Source organism: Bombina bombina, chromosome 2 (genome assembly GCF_027579735.1).
Source record: "Bombina bombina isolate aBomBom1 chromosome 2, aBomBom1.pri, whole genome shotgun sequence".
In the NCBI taxonomy this organism is placed as follows: Eukaryota; Metazoa; Chordata; class Amphibia; order Anura; family Bombinatoridae; genus Bombina; species Bombina bombina.
Genome location: NC_069500.1, coordinates 917,004,666 through 917,025,579, shown reverse-complemented (window position 1 = coordinate 917,025,579; position 20,914 = coordinate 917,004,666). Strand labels below are relative to the sequence as shown.

Below are 20,914 nucleotides of genomic sequence, written 5' to 3'. Positions count from 1 at the left end.
ATTTACCTTATAAATTCATTTCTTTCATATTGGCAAGAGTCCATGAGCTAGTGACGTATGGGATATACAATCCTACCAGGAGGGGCAAAGTTTCCCAAACCTCAAAATGCCTATAAATACACCCCTCACCACACCCATAATTCAGTTTAACGAATAGCCAAGTAGTGGGGTGATAAAGAAAGGAGTAAAAAAGCATCAACAAAGGAATTGGAATAATTGTGCTTTATACAAAAACATCATAACCACCATAAAAAGGATGGGCCTCATGGACTCTTGCCAATATGAAAGAAATGAATTTATCAGGTAAATTCTTACATTAATTATGTTTTATTTCATGTAATTGGCAAGATTCCATGAGCTAGTGACGTATGGGATAGCAAATACCCAAGATGTGGAACTCCCCTCAAGAGTCACTAGAGAGGGAGGGATAAAAATAAAGACAGCCAATTCCGCTGAAAAAAATGAATCCACAACCCAAATCATAAGTTTTAATCTTATAAAGAAAAAGAAAAAAACCCTGAAATTATTAGCAGAAGAATCAAACTGAAACAGCTGCCTGAAGAACTTTTCTACCAAAAACTGCTTCTGAAGAAGAAAAAACATCAAAATAGTAGAATTAAGTAAATGTATGCAAAGAAGAACAAGTTGCTGCTTTGCAAATCTGATCAACTGAAGCTTCATTCTTAAAAGCCCAGGAAGTAGAAACAGACCTAGTAGAATGAGCCGTAATCCTCAGAGGTGGGGATTTACCAGACTCCAAATAAGCATGAGGAATCAAAAGCTTTAACCACGAAGCCAAGGAAACGGCAGAAGCCTTCTGACCTTTCCTAGAACCAGAAAAGATAACAAATAGACTAGAAGTCTTCCTGAAATCTTTAGTAGCTTCAACATATTACAAAGCTCTCACCACATCCAAAGATTGTAAGGATTCCTTCCTAAGAATTCTTAGGATTAGGACACAGAGAAGGGACAACAATTTCTCTACTAATATTGTTGGAATTCACAACTTTAGGTAGGAATTTAAATGAAGTCCGCAAAACCGCCTTATCCTGATGAAAAATCAGAAAAGGAGACTCACAAGAAAGAGCAAATAATTCAGAAACTCTTCTAGCAGAAGAGATGGCCAAAATAAATAACACTTTCCAAGAAAGCAATTTAATGTCCAGAGAATGCATAGGCTCAAAAGGAGGAGCCTGTAAAGCATTTAAAACCAAAGTAAGACTCCAGGGAGGAGAGATTGATTTAATGACAGGCTTAATACGGACCAATGCCTGTACAAAACAATGAATATCAGGAAGTTTAGCAATTTTTCTGTGGAATAAAACAGAAAGAGCAGAGAGTTGTCCTTTCAAAGAACTTGCAGACAAACCCTTATCCAAACCATCCTGAAGAAACTGTAAAATTCTAGGAATTCTAAAAGAATGCCAAGTGAATTTATCAGAACACCACCATGAAATGTAGGTCTTCAAAACTCGATAATAAATCTTTAAAGAAACAGATTTACGAGCCTGCAACATAGTTTTAATTACTGAGTCAGAGAAACCTCTATGACTAAGCACTAAGCGTTTAATTTCCATACATTCAAATTTAATGATTTGAGATCCTGATGGAAAAACGGACCTTGAGATAGAAGGTCTGGTCTTAACGGAAGTGGCCAAGGTTGGCAACTGGACATCTGAACAAGATCCGCATACCAAAACCTGTGTGGCCATGCTGGAGCCACCAGCAGCACAAATGATTGCTCCATGATGATTTTGGAAATCACTCTTGGGAGAAGAACTAGAGGCGGAAAAATATAGGCAGGTTGATAACTCCAAGGAAGTGTCAACGCATCCACTGCCTCCGCCTGAGGATCCCTGGACCTGGACAAGTAGCTGGGAAGTTTCTTGTTTAGATGAGATGCCATCAGATCTATTTCTGGAAGCCCCCACATTAGAACAATTTGAAAAAACACATCTGGGTGAAGAGACCACTTTCCCGGATGTAAAGTCTGACGACTGAGATAATCCGCTTCCCAATTGTCTATACCTGGGATATGGACAGCAGAAATTAGACAGGAGCTGGATTCCGCCCAGGCAAGTATCCGAGATACTTCTTTCATAGCTTGGGGACTGTGAGTCCCACCCTGATGATTGACATATGCCACAGTTGTGATATTGTCTGTCTGAAAACAAATGAACGGTTCTCTCTTCAAGAGAGGCAAAATCTGAAGAGCCCTGAAAATCGCACCGAGTTCAAAAATATTGGTTGGTAATCTCGCATTTTGATATTTCCAAACCCCTTGTGCTGTTAGAGATCCCCAGACAGCTCCCCAACCTGAAAGACATCTGTTGTGATCACGGTCCAAGTTGGACGAACAAGAGAAGCCCCTTGAACTATACGATGGTGATCTAACCACCAAGTCAGAGATAGTCTAACATTGGGATTTAAGGATATTAATTGTGATATCCTTGTATAATCCCTGCACCATTGGTTCAGCATACAAAGCTGAAGAGGTCTCATGTGAAAACGAGCAAAGGGGATTGCGTCCAATGCTGCAGTCATGAGACCTAAAACCTCCATGCACATAGTTACTGAAGGTTCTGACTGAGACTGAAGGTTCTGACAGGCTGCAACCAACTTCAAACGTCTCTTGTCTGTTAGAGACAAAGTCATGGATACTGAGTCTATCTGGAAACCTACAAAGGTTACCCTTGTGTGAGGAATCAAATAACTTTTTGGTAAATTGATCCTCCAACCATGTCTTTGAAGAAACAACACTAGTTGATTTGTGTGAGATTCTGCAGAACGTAAAGACTGAGCAAGTACCAAGATATCGTCCAAATAAGGAAACACTGCAATACCCCGCTCTCTGATTACAGAGAGAAGGGCACCAAGAACCTTTGAAAAGATCCTTGGAGCTATTGCTAGGCCAAAAAGAAGAGCAACAAATTGGTAATGCTTGTCTGCAAAAACATAATTTATGTAAGAACTTTCCTGATAAATTAATTTCTTTCATATTAGCAAGAGTCCATGAGCTAGTGACGTATGGGACATACATTCCTACCAGGAGGGGCAAAGTTTCCCAAACCTCAAAATGCCTATAAATACACCCCTCACCACACCCACAATTCAGTTTAACGAATAGCCAAGAAGTGGGGTGATAAGAAAGGAGCGAAAGCATCAAAAATAAGGAATTGGAATAATTGTGCTTTATACAAAAAAAATCATAACCACCACAAAAAAGGGTGGGCCTCATGGACTCTTGCTAATATGAAAGAAATAAATTTATCAGGAAAGTTCTTACATAAATTATGTTTTCTTTCATGTAATTAGCAAGAGCCCATGAGCTAGTGACGTATGGGATAGCAGATACCCAAGATGTGGAACTTCCACGCAAGAGTCACTAGAGAGGGAGGGATAAAATAAAGACAGCCAATTCCGCTGAAAAAATAATCCACAACCCAAATAAAAAAAAATTAAATAATAAGCAGAAGAATCAAACTGAAACAGCTGCCTGAAGTACTTTTCTACCAAAAACTGCTTCTGAAGAAGAAAAAACATCAAAATGGTAGAATTTAGTAAAAGTATGCAAAGAAGACCAAGTTGCTGCTTTGCAGATCTGATCAACAGAAGCTTCTTTCCTAAAAGCCCAGGAAGTAGAAACTGACCTAGTAGAATGAGCCGTAATCCTTTGAGGCGGGGGACTTACCAGACTCTACATAAGCATGATGAATCAAAGACTTTAACCAAGACGCCAAAGAAATGGCAGAAGCCTTCTGACCTTTCCTGGAACCAGAAAAGATAACAAATAGACTAGAAGTCTTTCTGAAACCTTTAGTAGCTTCAACATAATATTTCAAAGCTCTTACTACATCCAAAGAATGTAAAGATCTCTCCAGAGAATTCTTAGGATTAGGACACAATGAAGGGACAACAATTTCTCTACTAATGTTGTTAGAATTCACAACTTTAGGTAAAAATTTAAATGAAGTCCGCAAAACTGCCTTATCCTGATGAAAAATCAGAAAAGGAGATTAACAAGAAAGAGCAGATAACTCAGAAACTCTTCTAGCAGAAGAGATGGCCAAAAGGAACAAAACTTTCCAAGAAAGTAATTTAATATCCAGAGAATGCATAGGTTCAAACGGAGGAGCCTGTAAAGCCCTCAGAACCAAATTAAGACTCCAAGGAGGAGAGATTGACTTAATGACAGGCTTGATACGAACCAAAGCCTGTACAAAACAATGAATATCAGGATGATTAGCAATCTTTCTGTGAACTGAGATAATCCGCTTCCCAATTGTCTATACCTGGGATGTGAACCGCAGAGATTAGACAGGAGCTGGATTCCGCCCATACAAGTATCCGAGATACTTCATTCATAGCCTGAGGACTGTGAGTCCCTCCTTAGCACAAACTTACTTCACCACCTCCATGGGAGGCAAAGTTTGTAAAAACTGAATTGTGGGTGTGGTGAGGGGTGTATTTATAGGCATTTTGAGGTTTGGGAAACTTTGCCCCTCCTGGTAGGAATGTATATCCCATACGTCACTAGCTCATGGACTCTTGCTAATTACATGAAAGAAAGAGAATCTCAGGAACTGATAGTGATCTGGATGAATCAGAATATGAAGATATGCATCCTGTAATCCTATTGTGGACATATAATGCCCTTGCTGAACAAAAGGCAGAATAGTCCTTATAGTCACCATTTTGAATGTTGGTATTCTTATATAACTATTCAAGATTTTTAGATCCAGAACTGGTCTGAATGAATTTTCTTTCTTTGGGACAATGAAAAGATTTGAATAAAACCCCAGACCCTGTTCCTGAAAAGTAACCGGCACGATTACCCCAGAAGACTCCAGGTCTGAAACACACTTCAGGAAAGCCTGTGCTTTCTCGGGGTTCACTGGAATGTGTGAGAGAAAGAAACTTCTCACAGGCGGTCTTACTCTGAAACCTATTCTGTACCCTTGAGAGACAATGTTCTGAATCCAATGATTTTGGACTGTATTTATCCAAACATCCTTGAAAAATTTTAGTCTGCCCCCTACCAGCTGAGCTGGAATGAGGACCGCACCTTCATGCGGACTTGGGGGCTGGTTTAGATCTCTTAAATGGCTTGGATTTATTCCAGACTGAGGAAGGCTTCCAATTGGAAACAGATTCCGTAGGGGAAGGATTAGGTTTCTGTTCCGTATTCTGTCGAAAGGAACGAAAACGGTTAGAAGCTTTAAATTTACCCTTAGATTTTTTTTATACTGAGGTAAAAAAGCCCCCTTCCCACAGTAACAGTTGAAATTATAGAATCCAACTGAGAACCAAATAATTTATTACCTTGGAAAGAAAGAGATAGCAACGATGATTTAGAAGTCATATCAGCATTCCAAGATTTAAGCCATAAAGCTCTTCTAGCTAAAATAGCTAAAGACATATATCTAACATCAATTCTGATATAAAAAATGGCATCACAAACAAAATTAAAAGCATGTTGAAGTAACTTAACAATACTATACATATTATGGTCTGATACTTGTTCCGCTAAAGTTTCCAACCAAAAAGTTGAAGCAGCTGCAACATCAGCCAAAGAAATAGCAGGCCTAAGAAGATGACGTTAACATAAATAAGCCTTCCTTAGATAGGATTCAAGTTTCCTATCTAAAGGATCTTTAAAAGAAGTACTGTCTTCCGTAGGAATAGTAGTACGCTTAGCAAGAGTAGAGATGGCCCCATCAACTTTGGGGATTTTCTCCCAAAACTCCAATCTATCAGTAGGCAAAGGATACAATTTTTTAAACCTTGGAGGAGTAAAAGAAGTACCCAGTCTATTCCATTCCTTTGAAATCATATCTGAAATAGTATCAGGAACTGGAAAAACCTCTGGAATAACTACATGAGGTTTAAAAACCGAATTTAAACGTTTACTAGTTTTAGTATCAAGAGGACTAGACTCCTCTATATCTAATGCAATCAACACTTCCTTCAATAAAGAACGAATATACTGCATTTTAAATAAATACAAAGATTTGTCAGTGTCAATATCTGAGGCAGGATCCTCTGAATCAGACAGATCCTCATCAGAGATAGATAAATCAGTATGTTGTCGGTCATTTGAAAATTCATCAACTGTATGAGAAGTTTTAAAATACCTTTTACGTTTATTAGAAGGCGGAATGGCAGACAAAGCCTTCTGAATGGAATCAGAAATAAATTCTCTCAAATTGACAGGAATATCCTGAACATTAGATGTTGATGGACCAGCAACAGGTAATGCAACACTACTGATGGAAATATTCTCTGCATGTAAAAGTTTATCATGACAACTATTACAAACTACAACCGGAGGAACAGTTACTACAAGTTTACAACAAATGCACTTAGCTTTGGTAGAACCAATATCAGGCAGTAGGATTCCAGTAGTAGATTCTGAAACAGGATCAGATTGAGACATCTTGCAATATGTAAGAGAAAAAAACAACACATAAAGCAAAATTATCTATTTCCTTATATGACAGTTTCAGGAATGGGAAAAAATGCAAACAGAATAGGCCTCTGACAAAGAAAAAAAGGACCAGAGGCAAAAGGAAATGAAGTCTTAAATAATAACAAGTATGACGCCCACAACAAACATGAGCGTCATAGATGACACAACCTCGTGAAAAGACTCGGCGTCAACTAAGACGCCAGAAATGACGAATTTGCATAAACAAACGTAATTCTCGCGCCAAGAATGACGCAATAAATTATAGCATTTTGCGCTCACGTGAGCCTAATACAGGCCACAATTTAGAAAAAAAATCAATTTGAAAACTTCAGGTAAAAAACTTTTATTTTTTTATTTTTTTAATGCATTTCCCAAATATGAAACTGACAGTCTGCAAAAAAGGAAATATACTGATAAACCTGAATAATGGCAAATATAAGTATAAACATATATTTAGAACTTTATATACAAAGTGCCAAACCATAGCTGAGAGTGTTTTAAATAAATGAAACATACATACCAAAAGACACTCATCCACATATAGCAGATGGTCAAACCAGTACTGAAACAAGAATCAGTAGAGGTAATGGTATATAAGAGAATATCGTCGATCTGAAAAGGGAGGTAGGAGATTAATCTCTACGACCGATAACAGAGAACCTATGAAATAGATCCCTGTTAGGATGGCCATTGTATTAAATAGGTGATACTCCCTTCACATCCCTCTGAGGAATCGGGCTTCAAAATGCTGAGAAGCGCATGACAACGTAGAAATCTTAGCACAAACTTATTTCACCACCTCCATAGGAGTCAAAGTTTGTAAAACTGAATTGTGGGTGTGGTGAGGGGTGTATTTATAGGCATTTTGAGGTTTGGGAAACTTTGCCCCTCCTGGAAGGATTGTATATCCCATACGTCACTAGCTCATGGACTCTTGCCAATTACATGAAAGAAAAGGGATACCCAGTCTCTCCCCTTCCTTAGCAATAATCTCTGTAGCCCTATCTGGTACAGCAAATACTTCTACCATGGAGGGCACGTCAAAATACTTGTTTAGTTTACTGGACTTTTTAGGATTGACTACGACAGTAGTGTTGGAGTCGTCCAAGGTAGCTAAAACCTCCTTAAGTAACAAACGGAGGTGTTCAAGCTTAAACCTGAAAAATAACTTCATTATCAGATAAAGGTATTACACTGTCTGAGTCTGAGATTTCCCCCTCAGATACTACCGAAGTATCTTCCTCTTCAGGTTTCTGGGAAGAAACATTCGGAATAGCCACTACTGTATCAGCAACCTTATTCACTGATTGAATGCATTTCCTCTTGCACATTCCCTCAATACATCAGATACCACCGATACAGATACATTAAGGAAGCAATGTCTTGCAAAGTAACTCCAGGTGGAGTTTGAGAGGAAGCGCAGGGCACTGCATGTGTGGGCGATAACATTTGGGACACTTGAGGAGAAAGTTTCAGCATATATTGAACATTGTCATTAGACTCCTGAACAGCATTCGCCTTAGAAAATGTTGGCTCAGAAAAAAGTCTATGCCTATAATTTAAAGTTCTCTTAATACATGAGGAACAGAAAGGGATTGGTGGTTCCACATTGGCATCAAAACATGAAGAACAAGTGACATTTTTAAATTTTAAAACGTAACTTATTTTTGTATGCAGAGGGCTAAATAGCTACACAAATACTGCATAACACCTCTACACCTCGGCTTAACTTTGCTGAGGTGCCCACCTGCCCTGCTGACACCGGCTACAATCCCCTCAGCAAAAGATCCGGAAACTCAGTTGTAGTTGATAACGAGCCGCTGTCCGGTCCTAACGCATGTCTTAACACTCTGAGGAATTTGTTTCTAATACTCTCATTCCTCCCGACATCAGGAAGTGCTGAGAAAGTGGCGCGCAACCCAAATTGCCGCCTCACATAGCTCCGCCCATCATGGGCGTCTCAAAAAGAAATCTCCCGGTCGGCATCTTATGCTAAAGTTAAGTCCCCGGGAGCAGTGAAAAACCACCTCATACTAAGCCTAAAAATCTCCTCAGCCCCAGTGCCTGCCTAAAGTGTTGTCATATAAGTCCCCTCTTATCTATAGGAGGATTTATGTCCCAAGTAAATAAATTGCTCCAACTTTCTCTGAGGTCCTTTATTTCCCAGACCCAGAATAAAAAAAGTCAGTACTTACCTCATAAATCTGCCAGACAGCAAGGCAGCTCACCAGGTTTTAGAGGTCCTCTCCCTTACATAGCCCTGTGAAGAAAAAAATAAAGACTGAGTAATCTTACTCAGGCTATCAGGATTAGGGCAGCAAAAATTACATGGGAGGCGCAGTGAGAATTATGTCCCACAAGTTCCCATTGCTCTAAAGCCACCACTGCTCTACTGAAGAGAGTGATATGGACTATGGCTACACCCCAGAACAAAGCAGCACAATCTTGTACTACTTAAAAAATAATAAAATCTTGCTTGAAGAATCTATTACTAACACCTAAATTTACCACTTCCTTGCTCTAACGTAGGCAAAGAGAAAGACTGGGGTTAGGGGGAAGGGAGGTGATAAAAGCACTAGATGACAGTGATTGCACTATATAGATCTTCAGACATGAGCAAGCTACACGAGATTCCATGCAGTGACAATAAGGAGATGAGAATTGCAAAGATTTTGTAAATACCCATGGGGCCATAACAAATGGAATTGCCAAAATCTGGCAAGTAAAAAAAAAAAAAAAAAAAAAAAAGAATCCTTGTGGTTGAAGTAGACATGATTCCATGGCTATCCAAGTGGAATAGACCAACCAGAAAGCAAAACATAAGCATTCTTGTGGTAAAAAGTTGACATGTATTGGCATGATTCGGTGGCTTTCCAAGAAAACCAATTCAAAAAGTGGAGCATTTGATAAACTGGTAGAGAAAGCCGTATGGTTTGGAACACATCCATAGAGTCCATAAAGGAAGTACCATCCAAAAAATAAGTCATGGTACATTTTAAAGAGATTAAAATTATTCTGACTATGAGCTTACTCCTTTCACTCTAATTCAGCTGTTCTAGCTTGGGTTTGACATAATGAATAGCATTAAGGACCAGTAAATATAGTAGATTTGCACAGTCAACAAATGCACAATAAAAAGTCCATGCAATAGCACTTAGTCTGAATTTCAAATGAATGATAGATTTTTTTTTTTCTGACAAATTTCAAAGTTATGTCTATTTCTACTAACCCTGTATAGTGTGACAAGTGACAGCTATCACAAATGCATATATGTATTCTTGCACATGCTCAGTAAGAGCTAGTGACTCAAAAAGTGTAAATATAAATGTTAATAGAAGTAAATTGGAAAGTTGTCTAAAATTGCAAAGTTTAATTTTGACTTGAGTGTCCCTTTAGTGTTAATGGGGCAGGCATTATACCAAGTGCAGACTAAACCCTAAAGTCAAAATGAAACTTTCATGATTCAAATAGAGATTGCTATTGTAAACAATTTTCAAATTTACTTCTATTATCATAATGTGCACACTTTCTGAACCACAAGCTTCTGCTGAGCATGTGTAAGAATCCACAGTATAAGTATATGCATTGTGTGATTGTCTGATGGCTGTCACATGATTCAGGGGGAAGGGAAATTGTTTGAACTTTTAAATTTGTCATGGAGAAAAAAAATTCTATTTAAAATGAAGACATTATGCATTTGTCGATTATGCAATTCTACTTTATTTAAAGGGAAAGTTAAGTCAAAATTTAAATTTCATGATTCAGGTAGGGCATGTCATTTTAAGCAACTTTCAAATGTATTTCTATTATCAAATTTGCCTTGTCCTTTTGGTATTCTTTGTTGAAAACTAAATCTAGGTAAGATGTTAGGAGCTCAAGAGTGCACACGTCTAAATCAGCAGTGTTTGTAACTATGTATAACATTGCTATTAAATGGACACTCAAGTCAAAATTAAACTTTAATTATTCAGATAGAGCATGCAATTTTAAACAACTTTCTAATTTACTTCCATTAACAAAATGTGCACAGTCTTTTTATATGTACACTTTTTGAGTCACCAGCTCCTACTGAGCATGTGCAAGAATTCACAGAATAAACGTGTATGCATGGTTGTCACATGGTACAGTGGAAGTGCAAATAGACATAACATTTAAAATTGTCTACTACTCATTTGAAGTTCAGACTAAGTGCTATTGCATTGTCTTGTTATCTTGAATTTGTTGATTATGCAAATTTACCGTGTTGACTTGTCCTTTAACAATGTAGCAAACACTATTACCAGATAATTTAAAGGGACATTACACACTTTGTGATGATATTTATTTTGTCTCCTTTTCCTGTAATTCTATTCTGAAACTGTGAGCTTTTCAGTTCGTTAGAAATGGATAATTCATTATTCCACACAGTCATTAGCTGCACACTCTAGTAACCTATTTATAACTGTCCATAACTGGCCACACCAGAGGAGATAACCTAAGTTACAACATGGCATATCCCATTGTTTTAGACACTAAAAATTTACACTTATTTTGTCAATATTTAAACCGCTAATTAAACCTTAAAAAATACACCTACATGTTATTCTAAGACTAATATTTTCTTTGAATGCATCATTCTATCTTGCATTTATTTTATGTTTAATGTCCCTTTAAAACATGTGCATGCTCCTAAGCTCACCTAGGATTACTCTTTAACAAAGTATAGCAAGAGAACTAAAACAGAAATAAATTGGAAAGTTGTTTAAAATTTTACGTTTGATCCAATCAATTTAAGTTTAATTTTGACTTTACTGTGCCTTTAATTTTGAAGCATTTTAAGCTGGAAGCGCTAGTGTCTAATAAGTCTAAACATATTCAGGCACATTTAAGAATTTAACAGTTAAAGGTTTAAGGGAGTGAATGGATAAATACACACCTATTATAAATTGACTGTTCTTGAAAACTAAATGTCAGATGAAGACCAATGAACAACATATTAGGTTTATAGAGCTTAAAGGGACGTAAAAAACTATTTCTTTCATTCATGATTTAGATAGAACATAAAATTTCCTAATTTACGGCATATATTTTTTCATTTTCTGGTTATCCTTCTTTGAAAAGCAGAAATGTAAGCTCAAGAGTGTGAACGTGTCTGCAGCACTATATAGCAGCAGTTTTGCAACAATGTTATACATTAACAGTAGCACTAGATGGCAGCACCATTTCCTGTCATGTGGTGCTTCAGGCATGTGCACGCTACCTACCTAGGTATCTCTTTAACAATAAATAACATGAAAATGAAACATTTTTGATAATAGAAGTAAATTGGAAACTTTTTAAAAATTGTATTCTCTATCTGAATAATAAAAGAAAATGTTTGTGTTTAATGTCCTTTTAATTCAAATTCTAAGACCCACATTTTTCTTTTGCAATTTATTTTGAATTAAAAAGTAGATTTAACCATAGACGGCATACAAGAGACAGAGTGCTATTACTCCCAGAACTAGAGGGGGAGTGAGAGAGAAAAACAAACTATAGCAGACACATAGAAAGAGTGTATATGGTGAATGAAGATTGAAAGGCCAAAACTGAAATGTGAATTTCAGCAATATACATCCAAAAATGCTTCCAGTAAAAGTTATTACTGGTTTTCCACAGCATACCCACTTCCTGTGAAGGTTTGTTATATTATATCGAACTGCTTCTATTTCAAACTGAAATGCATTTATGCACATTTCAATTTAGACCCTTTGATCCCTTTAACACAAATGCAGCTTCAAACTAAATATGCATTTGATAATGTAATTTTTTTTTTTTTTAATTTAAGGTATTTTAAAACATTTGCAGCAAAGAGTCAATAAAATACAACAGGGCTTTACCTTTTCCAAATCCAGCTCCTCCAGGAGGATACTTGCATTTTTGTTTGCTTCAGCAGCTTGCCTATCTTTGGCTTGAACAATTGATTCCATACAAAGGTGACACTTCTTCAACATCTCCTGAAATTAACGGAATCAAATGGTGAATAATCACACGCATGACGTAAAGTCTAAATAGCACTGAACATAAATTAAATTGTCTTTTTTTTTATTATTAATTCTATAAAATAATGTCACTACGGCAAATTCTTAAATATATTTAAAAATGGCCTAAATCTTAAACTGAAGTCATGTATAAGATTGTAATTGTAAACAAATTAGATTTTTCAAATTTGATAGTTAATTTCAGTAGTATTTTTCAATATCAAAGGGAAGGCATTAAGAAAAAGTTAGTAATAGCCATTTCAGATGTGTTGGGGATAAAAATGTTATTTCTATCTAATGCCTCCAGAAAACAAGTGTATCCAACCAGTATTTCTAAATGTATTTCTTTCCTAATGATGAGAGTTCACAAGACATAGTAATTACCCTCCAGTCCACTAGAAGAAGACCCTTTCAATCCCTCCCACTTAACCTGAATGCTCAGTCATACATATAGCCAAATAGAAGCAGGAAACAGAAAAACAGGAAAGACAAAGCAGGGCAAAAACATAATTTATGCTTACCTGATAAATTTATTTCTCTTGTAGTGTGTTCAGTCCACGGGTCATCCATTACTTATGGGATATATTCTCCTTCCCAACAGGAAGTTGCAAGAGGATCACCCAAGCAGAGCTGCTATATAGCTCCTCCCCTCACATGTCATATCCAGTCATTCGACCGAAACAAGACGAGAAAGGAGAAACTATAAGGTGCAGTGGTGACTGGAGTTATAATTTTAAAATTTAGAACCTGCCTTAAAAAGACAGGGCGGGCCGTGGACTGAACACACTACAAGAGAAATAAATTTATCAGGTAAGCATAAATTATGTTTTCTCTTGTTAAGTGTGTTCAGTCCACGGGTCATCCATTACTTATGGGATACCAATATCAAAGCTAAGTACACGGATGATGGGAGGGACAAGGCAGGAACATTAAACAGAAGGAACCACTGCCTGTAGAACCTTTCTCCCAAAACCAGCCTCCGAAGAAGCGAAAGTGTCAAATTTGTAAAATTTGGAAAAAGTATGAAGTGAAGACCAAGTTGCAGCCTTGCAAATCTGTTCAACAGAGGCCTCATTCTTAAAGGCCCAGGTGGAAGCCACAGCTCTAGTGGAATGAGCTGTAATTCTTTCAGGAGGCTGCTGTCCAGCAGTCTCATAGGCTAAACGTATTATGCTACGAAGCCAAAAAGAGAGAGAGGTAGCCCAAGCCTTTTGACCTCTCCTCTGTCCAGAGTAAACGACAAACAGAGAAGAAGTTTGTCTAAAATCTTTAGTTGCCTGTAAGTAGAACTTCAGAGCACGGACCACGTCTAGATTATGCAAAAGACGTTCCTTCTTTGAAGAAGGATTAGGACATAATGATGGAACAACAATCTCTTGATTGATATTCCTGTTAGAAACAACCTTAGGCAAAAACCCAGGTTTAGTACGCAGTACTACCTTGTCTGAATGAAAGATCAGATAAGGAGAATCACAATGTAAGGCAGATAACTCAGAGACTCTTCGAGCCGAGGAAATAGCCATCAAAAACAAAACTTTCCAAGATAAAAGCTTAATATCAATGGAATGAAGGGGTTCAAACGGAACACCCTGAAGAACTTTAAGAACCAAGTTTAAGCTCCACGGAGGAGCAACAGCTTTAAACACAAGCTTAATTCTAGCCAAAGCCTGACAAAAGGCCTGGACGTCTGGATTCTCTGCCAGACGTTTGTGTAAAAGAATAGACAGAGCTGAAATCTGTCCCTTTAGCGAACTAGTGGATAAACCCTTTTCTAAACCCTCTTGTAGAAAAGCTAATATCCTAGGAATCCTAACCTTACTCCATGAGTAACTCTTGGATTCGCACCAATATAACAATTTACGCCATATCTTATGGTAAATTTTTCTGGTCACAGGTTTCCGAGCCTGTATTAATGTATCAATAACCGAATCCGAAAACCCACGCTTTGATAGAATCAAGCGTTCAATTTCCAGGCAGTCAGCCTCAGAGAAATTAGGTTTGGATGGTTGAAAGGACCCTGAATTAGAAGGTCCTGCCTCAGAGGAAGAGACCATGGTGGACAGGACGACATGTCCACTAGGTCTGCATACCAGGTCCTGCGTGGCCACGCAGGCGCTATCAGAATTACCGATGCCCTCTCCTGTTTGATCCTGGCAATCAGCCGAGGTAGCAACGGAAATGGTGGAAACACATAAGCTATGTTGAAAACCCAAGGGGCTGCTAATGCATCTACCAGCACCGCTCCCGGGTCCCTGGACCTGGATCCGTAACAAGGAAGCTTCGCGTTCTGGCGAGATGCCATGAGATCCAGATCCGGTTCGCCCCAACGACGAATCAGTTGAGCAAATACCTCCGGGTGAAGTTCCCACTCTCCCGGATGAAAAGTCTGGCGACTTAGGAAATCCGCCTCCCAGTTCTCTACGCCTGGGATGTAAATCGCTGACAGGTGGCAAGAGTGAGACTCTGCCCAGCGAATTATCTTCGAGACTTCCAACATCGCTAGGGAACTCCTGGTTCCCCCTTGATGATTGATGTAAGGCACAGTCGTGATATTGTCCGACTGAAATCTGATGAACCTCAGTTTTGCTAACTGAGGCCAAGCTAGAAGAGCATTGAATATTGCTCTTAATTCTAGAATGTTTATTGGGAGGAGTTTCTCCTCCTGAGTCCACGATCCCTGAGCCTTCAGGGAATTCCAGACTGCTCCCCAGCCTAGAAGGCTGGCATCCGTTGTTACAATCGTCCAATCTGGTCTGCGAAAGGTCATTCCTTTGGACAGATGAACCGGTGACAACCACCAGAGAAGAGAATCTCTGGTCTCCTGGTCCAGATTTAGCAAAGGGGACAAATCTGAGTAATCCCCGTTCCATTCACTGAGCATGCATAGTTGCAGCGGTCTGAGATGCAGGCGCGCAAATGGCACTATGTGCATTGCCGCGACCATTAAGCCGATTACCTCCATGCACTGAGCTACTGATGGGCTTGGAACGGAATGAAGGACACGGCAAGCATTGAGAATCTTTGATAACCTGGACTCCGGCAGGTAAATCTTCATCTCTACAGAATCTATAAGAGTCCCTAGAAAAGGAACCCTTGTTGTAAGTGGTAACAGAGAACTCTTTTCCACGTTCACTTTCCACCCATGCGACCTCAGAAATGCTAGAACTATCTCTGTATGAGACTTTGCATTCTGAAAACTTGACGCTTGTATCAGAATGTCGTCTAGGTACGGAGCCACCGCTATGCCTTGTGGTCTTAGTACCGCCAGAAGTGAGCCCAGAACCTTCGTAAAAATTCTCGGGGCCGTGGCTAACCCGAAGGGAAGAGCCACAAACTGGTAATGCCTGTCTAGAAAGGCAAACCTTAGGTACCGATAATGATCCTTGTGAATCGGTATATGAAGGTAAGCATCCTTTAAGTCCACCGTGGTCATATATTGACCCTCTTGGATCATGGGTAGGATGGTTCGAATGGTTTCCATCTTGAACGATGGTACCCTTAGAAATTAGTTTAAGATCTTCAAGTCCAAGATTGGTCTGAAGGTTCCCTCTTTTTTGGGAACCACAAATAGATTTGAGTAAAATCCTTGTCCCTGTTCCGATCGCGGAACTGAGTGGATCACTCCCATGATTAAGAGGTCTTGTACACATTGTAGAAATGCCTCTCTCTTTACTAGGTTTGTCGATAACCTCGAAAGATGGTACCTCCCTTGTGGAGGAGAGGTTTTGAAATCCAGAAGGTATCCCTGAGATATAATCTTTAACGTCCAGGGATCCTGCACATCTCTTGCCCAAGCCTGGGCAAAGAGAAAAAGTCTGCCCCCCACTAAATCCGTCTCCGGATAGGGGGCCCTGTCTTCATGCTGTCTTAGGGGCGGGAGTAGGCTTTCTGGCCTGCTTGCCCTTGTTCCATGACTGGTTGCCTTTCCAACCCTGTCTGTAACGAACAGTAGTTCCTTCCTGTTTTGGAGCGGAGGAAGTCGATGCTGCTCCTGCCTTGAAGTTACGAAAGGCACGAAAATTAGACTGTTTGGCCTTTGGTTTGGCCCTGTCCTGAGGAAGGGCGTGGCCCTTACCTCCCGTAATGTCAGCAATAATTTCCTTCAAGCCAGGCCCGAATAAGGTCTGCCCTTTGAAAGGAATGTTAAGTAGCTTAGACTTGGAAGTTACATCCGCTGACCAGGATTTAAGCCAGAGCGCTCTGCGCGCCTGTATGGCGAATCCGGAATTTTTAGCCGTAACTTTGGTTAGATGTACTACAGCATCTGAAACAAACGCATTAGCTTGCTTAAGGGTTCTAACTTTGCTCAAAGCCTCATCCAACGGCTCTGTGCGAATCGCCTCTTCCAGAGACTCAAACCAGAACGCCGCTGCAGCCGTGACAGGCGCAATGCATGCAAGAGGCTGCAATATAAAACCCTGTTGAACAAACATTTTCTTAAGATAACCCTCTAATTTTTTATCCATTGGATCTGAGAAAGCACAGCTATCCTCTACCGGGATAGTGGTACACTTGGCTAACGTAGAAACTGCTCCCTCCACCTTAGGGACCGTCTGCCATAAGTCTCGTGTGGTGGCGTCTATAGGGAACATTTTTCTAAATATCGGGGGAGGGGAAAAAGGCACACCGGGTCTATCCCAGTCCTTACTAATAATTTCTGCAAGTCTTTTTGGTACACATCGTTCTATTGGGCTCCACATTGGCTTTTGAACATGATGAACAAACAGTTTCCTCTGAATCAGACATGTTTAAACAGACTTAGCAATGAAACTAGCAAGCTTGGAAATCACTTTCAATAAGTTTACAAGCAATATAAAAAACGCTGCAGCGCTTCCAAAATACAGATATAATTAAACAATTCTTAACAAGAAGTGTATTATTAGCAGAGGATTGCACCCATTAGCAAAAGGATGATTAACCCCTCAATACCCAAAACAGATAAAACAGATATCAATTAAGATTTAACGCTTTTAATCACAGTCAGCACACTGTCACAGATCTGCTGTGACTGATTACCTCCCTCACAAATGAATTTTGCAGACCCCTGAGCTCTCTAGAGACGTCCTGGATCAAGGAGGAAGAAGCAGGAAGACTGTGCAAGAATTTTAACTGCGCAACAAGGCGCTAAAACAAGGTCCCTCCCACTCCTATCACAACAGTGGGAGCCCTGATATAACGGTTTCCATGCAGAAAAATATGTCAGCCATGTGGAAAAAAATCATGCCCAAAGCGATTTATCACCAAAGTACCTCACAAAAAACTAATAACATGCCAGTAAACGTTTTATTAAAAAAACAACATTTTCCATGTCATGCAAAGCTATCACTAAGCCTGCTACCAGTCGCTACCACTGCAGATAAGGCTTAAGTATTATTTCAGTTTTAACAGTATTTTCTCAGTCAAATTCTAGTCCCTAGAAAATAACTTGACTGTGCATACATTTATCAGCCTGATACCAGTTGCCACTACTGCATTTAAGGCTGTACTTACATCATACGGTAACAGCAGTATTTTCTTAGTCAATTCCATTCCCAGAAAAAGTACTGCACATACCTCATTTGCGGAGGACCCCGCATGCTATTCCCAGTTTCTGAAGTTACCCCACTCCTCAGAATGTCGAGAACAGCCAGTGGATCTTAGTTACGCCTGCTAAGATCATAGAAAAAAAACGCAGGCAGTTTCTTCTTCCAAATACTGCCTGAGATAGAAAAACAGCACACTCCGGTGCCATTTAAAATAACAAACTTTTGATTGAAGAATAGTTAAGTAAAAACTCTTCTTGCGACCTCCTTCTTTGTTGAGGGTTGCAAGAGAATGACTGGATATGACATGTGAGGGGAGGAGCTATATAGCAGCTCTGCTTGGGTGATCCTCTTGCAACTTCCTGTTGGGAAGGAGAATATATCCCATAAGTAATGGATGACCCGTGGACTGAACACACTTAACAAGAGAAACAAGTACTGTCGCCAACTGTTCAAAAAACGGGCAGGGTTCATGTTTCTTTATCAGGTAAGTATACTTTTTGTTGTTGTTGTTTTCATCAGACAGTGTGAGCCTACGAGAGATCTATAACCAGGAAGTGTTGGAATTACAAGGGACTTTGGAGGAATCTGTCCTCTGGGTAGAGGAAGTCTTGTTTCATAGAACGACTAAAACGTGACAGATGCAATAATTGTATGTAAGCCGAGAAGAGAGAAGAAGATTCTGTTCTTAGAATCTAAGCCTACAAAAACCAAATTGAGCAACAATGTTCATCTAGCCAAAAAAGCCATAGCACATTTCACATTTTTGTGTGTTATTTCCACATCTGCATTACATATGAAATGGTTTGCAGTTCTGACCAATTTTATGTAATCCTGGATCTCTTCCAGAATGGCTTCTTCAGCAATAAAGTCTGAGAAGTTGTCACACCAAGTTGCGGTAGCTACACTGACAGCTAGGCTAAACATAAAGCCTGCCAGTTGAAAGGTTCATCAGTAAAGCTTTCTGTCCATGGCATCTCTTGAAGGAGGTGCTATCCCCTAGGAATAGAAGTACCTCTGACAAGTGAAGATATCAGCCCATCAGCCTTAGGGATGTATTACCAAAGGGGACTCCTGAATTGTTCCAATCCTTGGTAATCATATCAAACTGTGTCAGGTAATTTGAAGCTAGACAGCTATTTAGGCGATGTCTTAACGAAATTAATCTTTATTACAGATTGCTTGTCTGTAGCTGGAAAGTCCAAATCCAGTAAAATGTTCTGCAATTGAGCAAGAATATCGTCAAGGCTGAAGTTAAAGGACACATCATCTTTGCCACTTGTTCAGCAGTAGGGTCCTGAGTTTGAGAATTGTTACTCAGAGGAGGAAGTTCAGATTCCAGTGTAACCCTCTTCTCTGTATCGCTATTTACATGAGGCACTCCTGAGGGATGTCCAAGAAGAGCTAAAAGCCTGTGAAAGAAGACCTAAGGCCCCTTAAGGGACAGTTCTGAAGAACTCCCAGGGGAATGGTCGTATTTGTCAATAATACCTTCAACACGCATGGCGTGCAGAGCTGAGAAGTGGACACACTCCAAAACATCCCTACAAAGCTATGAAATCTGAAAAACACTTAAACCATCTTTGGATTTCCCTTCTAGAGGGGCATCATATTGTCCACATACTTGAGCTTTTCCAGTGTGCTCCATAGTTAGTGTAGGAGAGTAAAGATAAAAGCAAGCATATATAGATAGGAACACAATTTGAAGGACACAAATGGTTAACCCCTGATGGGCGTTATTTGATAACAAGTAAAATAAAGCCCTGTGTGGTTAACAAGAAAGGTACTACCACTTTAAATGCAAATTAAAACCTTTACTAATGTTTATGTTAATTTTAGTAATGCTTATATGAATGTTCATTTTAATATATTGCAGCACATACAGTGTTACAATAAAAATTTTTTGGCAAGCTCTGTCAGGTATAAAAAGCTTGCCCATCCCCCAGTCCTGGAGGCCCAATAAGTAGCCACTCTTCTAGTAGAATGAACAGTAATCTGCTCCAGGGGGAGACTTCCCTGCAACACTATATGCCTTTCTGAGCTATGGCTTAAGCCAAGCTGCTTGTGAAGGCCAGAAAAATGAAATGAGGCAAAATAAAGTCCAAAGGACTTAGCCATTTCCAAACAGAATTTAAAAGCACAAACCATTTACATGTTGAATGAAAAGATGATTTTCCATGGACTATTTATAGGGCCAGACACAAGGAAGGAACAACAAATTACTGGTTAATAACTACCTTTGGACAATGCAGAAAGTTCAGAAACACGCCTAAACCAGAGGACCTAAAGGCGGCCCAAACCATGCACAGGTTCAAAATGAGGGGCATGAAGTACACATAATACCATGTTCAGGTTCTACAGTGGCCTTGGAGAACTGGCGGAGAAAATATTCTCCAAGCCACCAAGGACCACCCTATGAGTTCGAAATATTCACCTAGTCACACTCCAATCCAATTAAGTCTTTCATACCTCATGATACACCTAGTCGCAGGCCTCAATAAAATTATCGGAAAACCCTGTTTGCTAAAATCCTGTGTGCAGTCTTCATGCTGTCAAACCTAGTTTCCAAAGGTCCTAATAAAGGAAGGGACCCAGCATCAGAAGGTCTTTTCTGAAAGGAAGACACCATTGTGCGCACGATTCCACATTCAAATTACTACAAGTTCAAGCTTGAGCAATCAGAATCACTGATATCTCTCCTGTTTGATTCAAGATTCTGGACTTAGAAATTGCATCAACAGGCCATGATTTTAAACATAAGGCCAATCTAGAAAAGACCGACAATAATATGTTCTTAGCATTAATCCTAATTATAACCAAAATAGCATGTCCAATAAAGAATTTAGCAAATTTAAGCAAACCTAAAAGGTAAAGAAAAACTTCATTGTCAGAATTCTCACAAATCATACATCTTTTTAAACTTT

The 20,914-nt window shown here is 39.3% G+C and overlaps 1 protein-coding gene across 4 annotated transcripts in view; it reads right to left on the bottom strand.

Moving 5' to 3' along the window:
- Nucleotides 1–20,914, bottom strand: part of ANKRD17 (ankyrin repeat domain 17) — a 584,488-nt gene that overhangs the window by 158,729 nt on the left and 404,845 nt on the right. For all 4 annotated transcript variants that reach the window (XM_053703322.1, XM_053703325.1, XM_053703327.1 and 1 more), the window contains one exon: nucleotides 12,328–12,444. In XM_053703322.1, coding sequence (XP_053559297.1) covers nucleotides 12,328–12,444 — 117 coding nt within the window. The remainder of the gene's footprint in view (nucleotides 1–12,327; nucleotides 12,445–20,914) is intronic.